Source organism: Sinocyclocheilus anshuiensis, unplaced genomic scaffold (genome assembly GCF_001515605.1).
Source record: "Sinocyclocheilus anshuiensis isolate Anshui unplaced genomic scaffold, SAMN03320099.WGS_v1.1 scaffold538, whole genome shotgun sequence".
NCBI lineage: Eukaryota > Metazoa > Chordata > Actinopteri > Cypriniformes > Cyprinidae > Sinocyclocheilus > Sinocyclocheilus anshuiensis.
The window spans coordinates 1,120,971-1,136,202 of NW_015544166.1; the positions used below are offsets into that span (position 1 = coordinate 1,120,971).

Consider the following 15,232-nt stretch of genomic DNA (forward strand, 5'->3'; position numbering starts at 1 on the left):
TTAAACTACTTCAGTCTGTGTGCATTGAATTTATTTAATACACGAGTTTCACAATTTGAGTTGAATTACTGAAATAAAAGAACTTTTCCACGACATTCTAATTTATTGAGATGCACCTGTATATATTTTGAAGTATGTTGCAAAAAAATACAATGGAAGTCAATGGGAACCAGCAACGATTTGATTACCAGCGTTCTTTAAAATATCTTATTTTATGTTCCACAGTGGAAAGAAACTCATACAGGTTTGGAACATGAATGATTACAGAATTTTCCTTTTTGTTTGAACTACACCTATATATATATATATATATATATATATTGTTCTTAAAGGGAAAGTTCACCCAGAAATTAAAATTTTGTCATCATTTACTCACCCTCATGTCGTTCCAGACCGGTATGAGTTTCTTTTTTCTGTGGAACACAAAAGATAATATTCTGACTCCCCATATCTCTTTCTGAAAATCTCTGTTTCTATGCATTTCCTTTCTCCATCATCTTAAAAAGAGATTCTATGAGTTCGAAAGGAAAGGAAAAGAGAAGGACATGGAAAAACATGTCTCTGGGAGCCAGGAGAGGTTGAAAGAAAACATAAGACTGAAGGGCTAAATGAGACTTATTGCTGGAAAAAAAGAGAGATGCCCAGTAAACGTCAGGAGAGGCCTATTACTGCGAGAGAGGATGGATAGAGCGAAATGAGAAAAGGACACTAAATGTTGAGAGGCATGCTCAGCATCCATGAACAGGCGGTGCGGAAAAACATAGTCCCTAAGGATTCACTGGCTCTGCTGACTCTGCCATTGGAATACTGATCACATACCGCCCAACTGGCTGCTTCTCCAGTGCAAATCCCGTGCTTACTGTACACATGCACGCCTGTCTTACCGCTCCCTTAGCTCTAGATATCAAACAGAGCCATGTCAATACTGGTTAGCATGCTTGGTCACCTCATATACACCCTATCTAGGTGTCTGGCACACTATTTTCACAGATATCTGGAGAGTTTTAGTGTATGATCACCTCAAGGAGGTCTGTATTGATTCGTCTTTATCGCATCATGAGCTTAGGTCTAGATCTTCTTTTTAACAACTAAAGTATAGTCAGTGCTGACCTTGGATTAAAATGTTGCAAGCCTTTGCAAAAATGTGAACCTCCAGTGGGTTATACGGACCAAATTTGACCTTAAATGATGCCAGTGTTTGTAATGGAAATAATGCTTACTGCAATTTTTTTTAAAATGGTATGCCTCTTTTTTTTTGCAACAACATTACAAAATATGCAACAAACATTTCAAACAGTAGTATATGACAGTACATTGTTGTCATTGCTGACTTCATAACATTAGGTTTGGTCAGACATAAATATGTAAATAACTACATTTGGATTGTTAAAGCAGTTTTCTGTAAAAATATTAAGCAGTTTATGCACATAAGCCAAGAATAAGATTACGGCTAATATTACAGTACTTGTAGTTGGTCAAGTGGAGAATTATTGGATGCAGTATACAGTAAATGTAGCAGGTAACGTACTGTAGGTACTCCATACCTATCATGTGCATACTGTACATATTGTATATAACATTTTTGTACAATGTAGATTTATTTAGTTTTTTTTTTAATTATCATTATTATTTTCATGACAGTTAAGACATTTTTTCCTTAAATTGTCATTACTGTAATGCACAATAAAAATCTAATTTTCATTACTGTAACAATGATTGTCTTTTTTATTAAAATCTGCATAAATTAAATTCAGTAAAACAATCTTCTATTATGTTTAATAGGATCTATACTTTACAAATTTACTTGGTAAATGAAATATTTTTTCTGCATTATGGTAATGAGAATGAGATTTATTTGCACTATATAGTAATCTTTTTTCACACAAAATCAAATTTGTCTTGATTTTTGGGGTCACATTTGTCTCACTGTATACATCCTGTAGTAATACGAGTAGTATGATATTCTAAATATAACCTATGTTTCCTTGCCAGGAAGAAAGCTAACAGACTAACTACATAAACAGATATCAGCCATCATGGGGCGGTTCCTCTTCTTACTATCAAATGAAACTCATTCTTTTCACTAATTATTGACAACAGTTAGCATGTTTTAGAGACTCTAAGGCTATTAATCAATTATTCAGCCGCACTGATTCCACTGCTAACCCTTGACTGGTAATCAATAAGGCTCTGCAATTCATTAAACACCCATTTTCACCTTAAATAAAGGTATAACCAAAAGAACAAATGTAATACACCCATGCCAGCTAAGGATGGGTCAAATTGTGTCAGTTTTTGGTTATCTTAGATCATATGCTTGGGTTGGAAATGAAAAGACAGGGAGGGGCTGACTTACCTCCTGCTGGCAGGGAGGGAGTAGGATCTGGGCCAACACTTTGCACTCTTCCCCCTTCTGATGGGCCTGTGGTCTGCTCTACCCACGTAAATCCATCCAGAGCCTTGTCAGTGGTTTTAAAAGGTGTCCATTCTGGTTTCGAGGCCATGTTTGTTGTCCTCAATGTGTTTTGTCCAGTGCTGACAGTGGTCAAAGGTTCGGTAGATACTTCTGGTTCTGCTGGTGTGATAAAATGTGTGGTTTGAAATGAAGGTATCGTTAGTTGTGACGTTGTTGCCTGAGTGTCTATGGGTACGGTTTGGTCACTGTAAGGGTTCATGGTTTCCGTCATCAGTCTCAGTGCTATAGTTTGCATGATGCTGGTATTCTGAGCAGTGGATACAGTGTATGCTTGTGTCGTTAGTTCTGACGTTGTTGACGGAGTGTCTGTGGGCACAGTTTGGTCACTGTAAGGGGTCATGGTTTCCGTCATCAGTCTCAATGTTGTAGTGTGCGTGGTGCTGGTACCCTGAGCCATGGATACAGTGTATGTTTGTGTTTCTGGTTTAGATATCGTCGTTTGTGGGGTTTTCGCTGCGATTTGGCCATTATTGGGGGGCCAGAGATCCAGATCATAGCTTTGATCAAGTTTAGGAGGTTCTGGTCTATCTATTTGTGGTTTGTTCCTGAGTAAGTTAATTATTGGCAGTTTAGCTGATTTTAAAGGCAGCAGGGTGCCTATCTGGACAGTGCTGCTTTGAAGTTCCTCAAACGAGGTTGTGGTCGGCTGGTATTTTGGGCTCAAGTCCTTCGAAGACAGAGTATAGTCTTGTGTGGTTGCTTCTGGGAAAGTTGTGCTCACCTTTGTCGTAGCAGACCCTTTAGTGTCACCGAATAAAAGCCGTGATCCCAAACCAAAAAATGGAAAGTTAGATTTCAATGTTTCAAAGTTGGGCATGCCCCATCCTTTGGAGCCTGCCTTGGTCTGGGTCGTCGGTTTTGGCCCATACTCGCTGAAAAACCCACTGACAGAGCTGAAGAGAGAGAAGACCACAAGAGTCCCACGCAGAAGAAGCATTCTGCCCCTCTAATGTCGTCACGGACCACTGCTCACATGGTGTCTGAATTTCCGAGGAATGCCCACCAGATGCACCAGGCTTCTGCTGCAAATAACCTAGAGATGCAATAAACATTGATATCCTGTCAGTTCACTTCAACTAAGTTATATTATAGATCTTTTCCCATTACACCTGTATGAGGACCTGTTTAAGTTTAAACCTTTGAGTTTATACCAAACTCACATCTTTCTGCTGTCACAGAGGAGCCTCAACTCTCAATTTACAGAGCAATTATAGAAGCAGGGCTCTTGAAGAATACTAATGGGAGACTAGAGGTCTCTTTGTGGCCGTGTATGTATATATGGGGGTGGTGTAGTAGGACGTATAGAGGCCCGGTTTCTTTGTGGAGCTGTGGGCTAATTTTGGAGTATAAAGCTGATGGCCTGTAGCCTCAGTGAGAGGAGTTGAATTTGATGGAATTTCTCTCGAAGTGAGACTTGGACTCTTTTTTCTTTCTTCGCCACCCCCGCGTCCCTCTTTCTCGCTCTCTCTCTCTCTCGCTCACTTTCTCTCCCCCTCACGCAATTGATTTGTTCTCGAAACTGCAATAAACTCTAACTGGGAATAACATCAGTTGTTTTTGGTCAGTAAATAGTGGGATAAGTATTTTGAAATTCTTTCATTTAATTTCTTTCTGTAACCCCATTGTGTCTCTTCCGTTTCTCAATGCCATCTGTATCGCAGAAATGGCCTCCCTCAAGAGTCTTTTTAAAGACCTCACAGCTTAATGAGGTTTGCTTACTAGATTAAACCACCTAACTGGCTCTGGGCAAATGGGTTTAAAAAAGACTGATGGAGCTCAGATTTGTCTTTGTAAGAAAATCCAAAACATCTGCCACAATCTAAAGATGTTTTCATGTTTTAAAGTCTCTTCAAAGCTGCATTTATTTGATCAAAAATATAGTAAAACATTATTACAAAATTATTACAATTTAACTAGCTTGTCTATTTGACTGCATTTTAAAATATAATTTATTATTGTGATGAATTTTCAGCAGCTATTACTCCAGTCTTGAGTTTTTGCATGATCCTTCAGAAATCACTCTAATATGCTGATATGGTGCTCAAGAAAATAATTTTTCTGCATTATGGTAATGAGAATGAGATTTATTTGCACTATATTGTAATCTTTTATTCACACAAAATCAAATTTGTCTTGATTTTTGGGGTCACATTTGTCTCACTGTATACATCATGTAGTAGTACGAGTAGTATGATATTCTAAATATAACCTATGTTTCCTTGCCAGGAACAAAGCTCACAGACTAACTATATAAACAGACATCAGCCATCATGGGGCGGTTCCTCTTCTTACCATCAAATGAAACTCATTCTTTTCACTAATTATTGACAACAGTTAGCATGTTTTAGGGACTCTAAGGCTATTAATGAATTATTCAGCCGCACTGATTATTAAACTAAAACATGAATCAAATAAATCAAATAAAACATAACATTTTGAAAAAGGAAGGTCAAGGCCAACATACTGAATTATAGGATGCAGTACCCTGTAAAATATATTGTGCTTGTACACAGCACATTTTGATATCCAGCTATTCTGTGCATACAGAACATTTGCTTACTATGCATTGCAGAGCAGAATGGTAGTGTCAGAATTCAGAACTGCATACCACCATAATACTTTAACCATTTCTGATGTCTCTCACCATTTCGGAAGCTTTTTTTAACAAGCGTAATCTTTTCACAGGGGGCACAGTTGAAACCTGGCTGAGTCATAGTCATTACCGTCATCACTACTCAGACTGTTTACTCATTACCACACACCACCTGCTTTGAGCGAATAGAGTCCCGTCTTCTACAACCTCGCTATTAAAGACCGCATTACTACAGGCCAGATTTCTCAGAAAATGTATCAGATGCTAGATACTTTGCTTTCCCAGCCCTTGGGTTTTTCTTTCACACCTTCTGAAATGTTTTAAGAATAGTTTTGTTTGTGCTAAATGCCTCAGTAAGTCAGACCCCACAGGAGCTTGTTAAACTGCATCACAAACGCTGTGTGCATGTGTCAGAGTCGGTGCCAAAGAGGAAACATAAATGACTGTATAGCACTGAGCTTTCCTATTAGACCCCCCTCTTTTCTTCTTTCCCTGTCTCTATCCATTTCTCTCTCTCTCCCTTCCCTCTTTCATTGTCATTTTGTTCTACCGTGCATGGCAAAGAAAGGGCCTGCCAGAGCAGGATGTAATCACTCAAGCAGAAAAAGGGAAAAAGCGAGTGCTCGAGAGCTACTCCTGATTTAGCATCACACATTTATTCCTCGCCTGGAATCCCTCCCTTGTTGAGTTTTTTATATTTCGGAAGTGATCCTTCACCATAGAGCGTCTGTAACAATCCCCCCATTAAAACTTAATTCTTACACTCATAATCATCCTAATAACAATTGCAATTATCATCCAAACTGTCACAATTGTCATTTTTACTCTAATTCAGTGGTTCTCAAATGGTTTCGTTTCAAGATCCAGATTTTGGATTGGTTATCCAGTAGAGGCCCAACGATACAAAATCTATTTTGAAATATGGTTTTATACTTTCAGCAGCCTGTTCAGGTTGGCATCTGCTTAATTTCTTTCACCAAGTGACAGATTAATTTTATTTGTCAAAAAACAGACTACAGTTGTATGTGCAACAGATTTGACTTTGTGAGAAGAATCAGCCATGACATTTGTGATCATTTACGGATTATTGGTTACTGTAAAAGTTAATATGCATCTGACCGATCCATTCAATAGCTGCTGCGAAAAACATATGCTAACAGCAAATTTACAGACACAAACACATTATATAAAGTTATATAAAGAGATTAAAAAGTGGTGTATTTTGAGTACACTGCCATTCAAAAGTCTGGGGTCAGAAAGATGTTTTTTTAAAAGAAGACTTTTATGCTCACCGAAGCTGCAAACCTTTTGATATGGAAAGATTTTCCTCTCCCTTTTAAATGTTTGTAGGACTAGTCATTTTGCTTTCATACCTATATACAATTGTATTTTATGTACTTTAATTGTATTTTATATACAAGTGTCTTTCAGCATTGTTTTTTCTAGCTGTCCACAACCCTGTCTGGACCCACCAGTTGAGAACCACAGCCATCACCATCTTTTGTAAACTGAATTTTTGATCCAACGCATTACTTAACCAATGAGAGGCGAAATAGTGATTCCACTTAATCAGATGAGAGAGGACCTGAATGAACCCATCAGGGAACTGAGAGAAGGTTGTAAGATCAGAGTTAAGGTCAAAATGTCCTTCTCTCAAATATATGTGTGTTTAAAGTAGGTCTAGCGCTGAGGACCCTCTTAAGTGGTGACGGATCGACCCATCATGATATCAGTTATTTTAACAGGCCTCTAGACGTGCATAATGGCTGTGGGAATCATTGGTTCACGCCTTTATGAAATCAAATGATTTATTCACCGAGCCTTTCTGGTTCTTATCCTATAGACAAGATGGGGGAGGGGATATTTATGACCTGCAGCCATAAAAAGCACAGGAGATTTCCTTTAAACACAGTCTAAAGGTTTTTAGAGACAGCGAAAGCCATTAGCCTAACCTTAACCTCAAATTAACCCAACCATGAACCAAAGCAGCCATGGTCTGGCGTATCTTGGTCCAAACGCAACTTAGTCCTAAACAAAGAATATTTAGTGTGGTTCACCAAAAAACACAGAAATAGAAATCAAGCTTAATCCTAGACTACAAAGGATTTTAGTAGTAAAATATCTTAAATCAGGATTTAAGACATTTAAGTCTAATTAAGATGTTTTAGAGTCATTTTTAAGATGTTCTTGTACCTTTATGTGTATTGTGGTTGAAAAACATCGCAATGTCAATAAAACCACACCAACAACCATCAGTAGTTGTATGCTAGGTTTATTAGATACATTTATCTATATTATTATTGATTCACATAAAAAAATACTTAATTGTGTGAAAATCAGTAGTTTTGGTGTCATATTGAGCACCCATTAAACTGTAACATTTTCAGTAGTCAACTGGACACAATAACATCAAACCAAGGGCAACGTCCAGTTTTACAGAACCCCCTAAATCACCTCAATCAACCGGTTTGATGGAGCGTTGAATGTGTTGTTATTTTACACACTGTTTCTCCTCCCATTCCCTCACACTGCGAAACACTGGGCTCAATACTGTTGACTCCATGTACACAATCATCTTCCACATCAACGGCTCTCTGCGTCCTCATGGTTGTCAGTCGCCACAGTGTTCATTAACAGAATGTTATCATGTTGCAGACCTGAATGAATCAATCCATTTATGTTTAGCCTGTATGTGCATGGAAATTGATGAATTATATGTCCTGATTATAGTTGTTTGCTCCCAGCCATCAACCATCAATGCTGGTTGTTTCATTGAATCCCCTGCTAGCAGTATCAGTATACACACTCGACATACTCCGAAATGTGATATCTGACGTGTCTATCACTCAAATTCTTTAAGATGTTTTTAAAGATGCTAATCAATGTGGTCCAAACAACCTGTTGACATTTGTGATTCTTTGCCAATTTCACTGTAATTTCCAAATGTTGCAAATGTTTTTCACCATTTTCTGTCTTGGCACACGCACAGTGCTGTTGCTCACAAGAAGTCAATTACACTTGCCTGTGAAAACATGATAAATGACCCGTCACGTTAATGTTTTTGTGGGCTTTTCTCTTAAAAGCATACGGATGACCTGATTATCTCAAAACGCACAGGCTGCTACGCCGGCTGCCTTCGCCATGGTTACCAGAGGAGCAGAATGCGTCTGAAACGCAGAGCTTTTCCCACACCGCATATATGTGAATGTGTGAAGAGGTCTGAGAAGGTACACAACCATCCGTTTAGCACAAGCAAGAGCACGAGCCGTGGGTATCAATCAAATACAAATGCTTATGGACCTGACTCACCTTACTGAGATTGTCACATATATATAGTATACCTAAATCAGGAGATTCAAGCATCTGCAGTGAGGCTGTAGCTTCTACAATTAAACATTTCTGGAGAGATGAAGGACAGAAGAAGAAACTTACCTTTCTCCCAGTGGAAGACAGCAAACAGAGAATCCAGAAGAGCCACCAGCACTCCACTGCAGGAGAGGGAGATCTGTCTCTCTGTGCGTGTGGGAGAGAAATCGTTTTTGGTCGCACACTCTCTCTCCCTTCCCTCTCTCGCTTCCTCTTCCTCTCTCCTCCCCTCTCCCGCTGCATCAGTAGTCTAGTGTAGGATTCAGATGCACAATATCTGGTCACACCTCGCTGAGCAGATTGTTAAGAGAGCAGAGAGTAAGCACCGTACAGCAGGCAACCGTCACGGATTTAAGGATCCTACACAGATGAAATACACACGTTCAAACATACAGTGAACACATATGCACACTAGAACATACCATTACCAACATCTATTTTTTTTCTCACAATTTTTAAACGAGCTTTTAGACATTCTTGGAAGTGCATAAATAGTTTTGCAGTGTGAGAAATTAATTTTAAAATGTACAAATACTGCATGTTGTCTCTTATTGTCATAACAAGTGAAAGTAGGATAAGAGTTAGAAAACATTTAAAATCTATTTTATACATTTACTAATATTTTTGAAAGTAGAAATAGTCCATGTAGTGTATCAATTAGGGAATAAAAACCTGCATGCACAATTACACAAGAATTAAAAGTAGAATTTATACAAAAGTTAGACATTTTAATATTTAATAACAATAATATTTTAATAAAATGTATACACTTTAAATAAATTAATATTGTTTTGAAAAATTAGAAACTTAAATACATACACATGAATTATAAACTTAATTCTTAAAGTCCCCATGAAATCAAAATTAAAGTTTTTTGGGTGTTAGTATCAATATGTTAGTCTTAAAGTTATCTATAAGGCAGTGGCCAAAACAGTGACAAAATTCGCATTTAGAAGATATAAGCATTCAAAGCTTGCAGTTCGTCACTTCCGCCTAAACGACTCAACTATTTTTTTGATGTCACATCGTACTTCAGCATCTCATCAAACTTTCTGTCCAATCAAATGCTCTCTAGAATCCGAAGCGCCCGCCCCCTACACTATAAAATAGACACTGAAGCCGCGGCTGAAATCGGTCACTTGTCCACAGAATTAGTATTTTCTGTACAGTGAATGGCACGTAGTGCACTATATAGGGGACAGGGAATGATTCAAACAGTGTAAATATGCTTTCCATTGCGGTTCACGCTAACCACCGCACCGCACACACACACTCTGCTCCTGTTCAGAGACACGATAGCACGGAGCGGATCACATGCGCGAGTCGGCGCAGACCATGTTTCTAAGCATTTCAGGGGACCTTTCATTTTTAATTTAGACCGTGTGTTAAATACCCTAACAATGTAAAGAAACTCTCTCTGACAATCATAACAAAATGTTACATCACATTCAGCCCACAAACATTAGCATGTCATGCTTTTGAGTTGACTTGCCACACTTCGGCTTCTTGTCAACAGAACGGCTTATCTCTGATGCAAATCAGAGGTAGCCAATAATAATCCATTCTCAATGTTCCTCCTGGGAGAGAGTATATTCTGGGATATGACTGCCTCTCTGATCCAAAGGAATTCACTAAATTTAGAAACAATCAAAATTGTCCCATCCGAAGGAAACATAATTTCCTGATTGAAAGCCCAACTTTGTCCAATTGGATGGAGCCAGTGAGTCTCTGCCAGTTTGACCTTTCATACAGTACGCACACACACACACACACACACACACACACACACACACACACACTCACTCAACTATTTTTTTACCATTTCACTTTTGCTCCAGATCAGTACTGTACATCTCATTAGAGCAGGGGTAATGTTTTTAAGAACAGAATGTTTTAAGGTGAAGTACAGAGCTTTACTGAGGTTAAATTGGGGAACACTAGATGTTTTGTTGATCATCAACAGTCCACAATAAACTATAGCGTTCAGGAAATATATGAGGAAGACTACACAGTTAAAAAAAATCTGTCATTGTTTACTCATGCTCATGTCACCCCAAAACTATATTATTTTCAAACTTCTTTGGAGCACAAAAAAAAAGTATTTTGAATAAAATCTCAGTGTTTGTCTATACAATGAAAGTGTAGTCTGGACCGCAACATTACTCAAAATATCTGTGTGTGTGTATGTTCTAAAAAAGAAAGTCAAAAAGGTTTGGAACAACCTGAGAGCGTGAAAGTCACATTGAGGGTTTTGGGTTCAAGTTACATAATCTGCACAAAACATTGAAAAGTACATCCCCTTGATGTACCGTGGGCAAAAACGTTGTTGCAAAGGGCCATGTCTTATTAATACATAGCAATGTAATCTCTCAGTCTTCCATGGTTTTCTATAAAAAGGTCAACAATTGTATTATAAGACACTTGCCAGAAGCAAGACACCACTGTCCACTTTTCATATTTCTGCAAAAAGCCACTTGCTCTGGAGGCCTCTTCAAAGGTAATCCATTTTTAAAATGAGGTAAACCCATAACCCAACTGCACAGATGAAAAATGTGTAGTCATTAAGCTCAGCTCAACAAACAGAGGCTCACTCAATGCCTACAGATACAGAAAAATAAAATGGTTTTCCATTTAGCACAATGTTCTTTTAATGAATCTATTTTCTTCCACCAATACATGGCCAAATATTTGATTAGTTTTAATGGTCGTATTACATCAAATATCACATTTCAATGTACTAAAGCCTGTGCTCAGACTCCATATTGTTGTGTCTGACTGCTCAAGCCGCTCACTGAATAGACTAAGGTGGGCAAGGTCCCCCTCCTGATCCTGTGTGCTTTATGTTCACCCACCCCCAGCATCCGGAGGAGCTCACAAAGGCTGCCTCTGATAGAGATAAGTACCTTTGTCTCTATGGAACAATGAATCTGCATTAACAAAGCTAAAAGACACAGCTTGACTTGTGCAGTTTTCCATATAAATATGTGATAATATATATATAAAAACTGTCACTTATGCATGGCATCACACAAAAACATTTGTGCATAAAAGTAAAACAGCACAGACAATTTAAATAACTTTGACTTGGCTGCGTAAACATTTAATTCAGAACTGAAAAGTATTTATAAAATATTTAAATATATATAAATAAAACGGTGTAATGAAAAATGTTCATGAATATGTGTGCACTGCCTGGAAACTGTCTAAGAATTCAAGTCCTCCTGGGAAGTTCATAAATTTATGAGCTGTAATGTCATCCTTATGATGTCATATGCATTAAAATCACTTCAAAAAATCTAAAATCACTTATTTTGGTTTATTGGAAAAAATACAGTAACAGTATCTCTACTTCTACAAAGCAATGCACAAAGAATGTGCATCAAGTGAGTTTTTGCTGTATGTTAATAATAACGGAGTCACTATAAACTGAATCATTATACATTCTTTTGTAATTGTACAATACTATCATATTTTGTACATGCAACAAAGCTAGTTTTATTGTAAAGGAAAAATATACAATTTTCAGCTATAGATGCTGCATCCATCGCATCCTCCGTGTTTTCTCACTGGCACGCCTCCATCTTGGGAACTCAGGGTTTAAAGAAAACTCTTAAGGATTGTAATTCCAATTTTGCTGTGCCGTTCATGTGTGCTCAGGTTGTAAATACAATCTTTTCGACATGACTTAAAGGGATAGTTCACCCAAAAATGAAAAATTTGCCATCATTTACTCACCCTCATGTCACTCCAAACCTTCTTTCTTATGTTGAACATTTAAGAAGATATTTTGAAGAACGCTGGTAATCAAACATTGACTTCCATAGTATTTCTTTCCCTACTATAATGGATGCCAATGGGGACCAAAACTCTTTGGTATTTCAAAATATATTCTTTTGCATTCAAAGAAAGAAAGTAACTTATACAGGTTTAGAACGACATGAGGGTGAGTAAATGATGACAAATTTCATTTTTGGGTGAACTATCCCTTTAAACCACTGATGGGCAAACTTGGCCCTTCCAGGCCACTTTCCTGCAGAGATTTGATCCAACCCTGATAAAACTCACCTGCATGTAGCCTTCTAGTAGTCTTGAAGACAATGATTAGCTGGTTCAGGTGTGTTTGATTAGAGTTGGAGCTAAACTCTGAAGGAAAGTGGCCTGGAAGGGCCAAGTTTGCCCACCCCTGCTTTAAACGCATCCCATGTGTTGCTAACTTAACATGCCAACATCGAACTCTTCCAAAATTGAGTTTCCCCACACAGAAACACTAACTACATACATGTCAAATCAGTCACTTTTGAGGATGCATGACAGTTAGGATCCTGCCTATGTAGGCAGTAATAATGTATGCAAATATTTCTGTAAGCAATCATGCAAACTGAAACAGCACCTGGCTGTCATATGCAGTGAACATTAATTTATCAGAGTGCAGATAAATGGAGATTTCCTATGGGACTTCAAAACAGATACACACAAACATGCTGGTTCACAACAAGAATCAATAGCAGCATTGTGTGTGTTGTTGCTTCATCTTTTCCTATTCATTTAGGCGACACATGCAAACTAGCACCTCACTGGATAGCTATGGAAACTTGTTTTCACCAAAGGAACTTTTTTCTCACAACTGAGATTTTTTTTTCCAGAAGTGTGAGATATAAAGTCAGAATTGTGAAAAGTCACAATTACCATTTTTTATCATAAGGCAGAAACAAAAACACAACTGATGTAAACTCAGAAGTGCAATTGCGAATTTACATCTTGCAATTCTGAGAAAATGCAGATATAAACTCAGAATTGTGAGATAAGTCACAATAACCTTTTTTAAACATTTGTTTTAATGCCGTAGGAGAAACAAACTTCTATAGATATCAGTCAGTAGCGTGAAGAAATTTTTAGCAACCTGTTAGTCCACACATGGGCCTATTTGAAGGAGGCGAATGCTAGCGTGTGTGGGCGCTTCAGCAAGTGCATGCATGCATGATTAACGGCTATGTAGGAGTATTACTTTTCACATCTGTTTTAAAAGTTTTCCTTCTGAAGTTATATGATATGGCCTATACGCTTCTTTCCATTATGCCTGTACTACTGGGTGGATGCTGCATTACATGCGGTTCTAAGATGCAAAAAGGTTGCAGTGACCCAAGTGCAGCTGACACACACACTGGGAACAGCAAAGCTCCTTCTGTATTTTGAAGAAGTCATTTGTCAATAAGAGTTAATTGAGCGTGTGGAAAAAACTGAGAACAAGAGGGCCGCAGGAGAGTGTAACGCATTGGGTTCTGATCAGCAGCGGATGCTGACACGCAGGCAGATTATACTGGATCAATGTGCACATGTTTAATGCATCAAGCCCTATTTACCCAGGCGGCAAGACACACAGTGCAATAATCCTGAACTTGTACTGATACAATGCAAAAATAGAGCCATAGCTGCATGGCTGAGAAGAGAAAATGAGGAAGAAACAAAAAGGAAACCGTGAACCATGCACAGTGGAAGGCCCACCCTACACTGTCTCACTGGCCCCAACCCTGAACAATACTTGCCTACTGAGAAACAATAGAGAGGGATGGTCTACTGGACACAGTGTGTCCACCCTAGCCACCCAGTCTACTTTTTTTTTTTTACAGTTTTAATGAGATTTTAATCTCCAGCACTTTTTATTTTTTTAAGAGTGACACGTACACAGACTATGACAGACATACTGGCATTGAGATAATTGAAATAACAAAGGCACAATTTTAGCTACATTAGAATAAAAATATACCACGTAATAAAAAAATCTGATAACGCAACTGATACAAGTGAGAAAGTTTTTCATGTTAAGTATAAGAATGAATGTCCAGCTATTAAAAAAAACTAATGTTCACAAATGTGAGCTACTGCTGCCACCTTGTGGGACAGAATGGAACTCGGCTTAACGTTTGATTGACAGCTTCACGTTAGTTTTATTTTTAACAGTAAAAAGCTTGCAGAAGACAGTGTGTGATGTGAAATCAGTGACTTCATAGTCAATATTTTCAGCTGTTGCCAACTTTCCACAATATATTCATAACTTTTCAAATACATAAGTGCATTAAAAACATTTTATAAAGTCAATAAAGAGACGCGTTTAAACGAATGTAAATAGTCTTTTAATTGTGAAGCTGCCACAATTATTTTTCAGTTGTGATGTTTACTGTGATGCGCGCAGTAGCCTACCTATTTGCTGAACAGGATGCACGTGCATGTACGTTGGTTTAAAAAAAAAAAAAACCGTCGGTGTTGTAAATCATCTTGCTACGTCGAAAATAGTATTTGTTAGTCATTTAAATGTTACTAAGCCTGCACTCAAATGCCTTCGAGTTGCTATAAATATGTAAATTAGCAGAATAATGTTTGTTTATCGCTAAATGTTCTGAAAGTTCAACTTAAAAACAAAAACCCTGGCAGGAACGCCACACTCATACGACAATTGTATCTGTCCTCGCTTGATTCTCACACAAATAAGAGTAAAGTGCTGAAAACGGCTGGAAGTAGCGACATTTAGATGAAAAATAGTATCACCTTTGTGTACCTGAGCCGTTTCGATACCTGCTCAAACAACTGCAGACTAAACCTGCCGCCGAGTGAGGAAAGTCAAACAAACAAACTGGCACGCTTGGACATCTCCGCAGCACAGACTGCTGCTGGTAAGTGTTACCGCACTTTATCAGAGTGTTTAACAAGCAGAACTGTAGCTAAAACTGTTACATACATCTCAACTGAGGACAAGCTCAAGAACTAGCTAATGAAGGCACCTTCATTTACCGAGTGTCAAA

The 15,232-nt window shown here is 38.1% G+C and overlaps 1 protein-coding gene across 2 annotated transcripts in view; it reads right to left on the reverse strand.

The window, feature by feature from the left end:
* Positions 1-8,575, reverse strand: part of LOC107695904 (proline-rich transmembrane protein 4-like) — a 29,673-nt gene extending 21,098 nt beyond the window's left edge. For both annotated transcript variants that reach the window (XM_016496011.1, XM_016496010.1), the window contains exons 1-2: positions 8,502-8,575; positions 2,357-3,509 (exon numbers count right to left, since the gene is read on the reverse strand). In XM_016496011.1, coding sequence (XP_016351497.1) covers positions 2,357-3,413 — 1,057 coding nt within the window. In that variant the 5' untranslated portion in view covers positions 3,414-3,509; positions 8,502-8,575. The remainder of the gene's footprint in view (positions 1-2,356; positions 3,510-8,501) is intronic.
* Between the last annotated feature and the right edge of the window lie 6,657 nt (positions 8,576-15,232).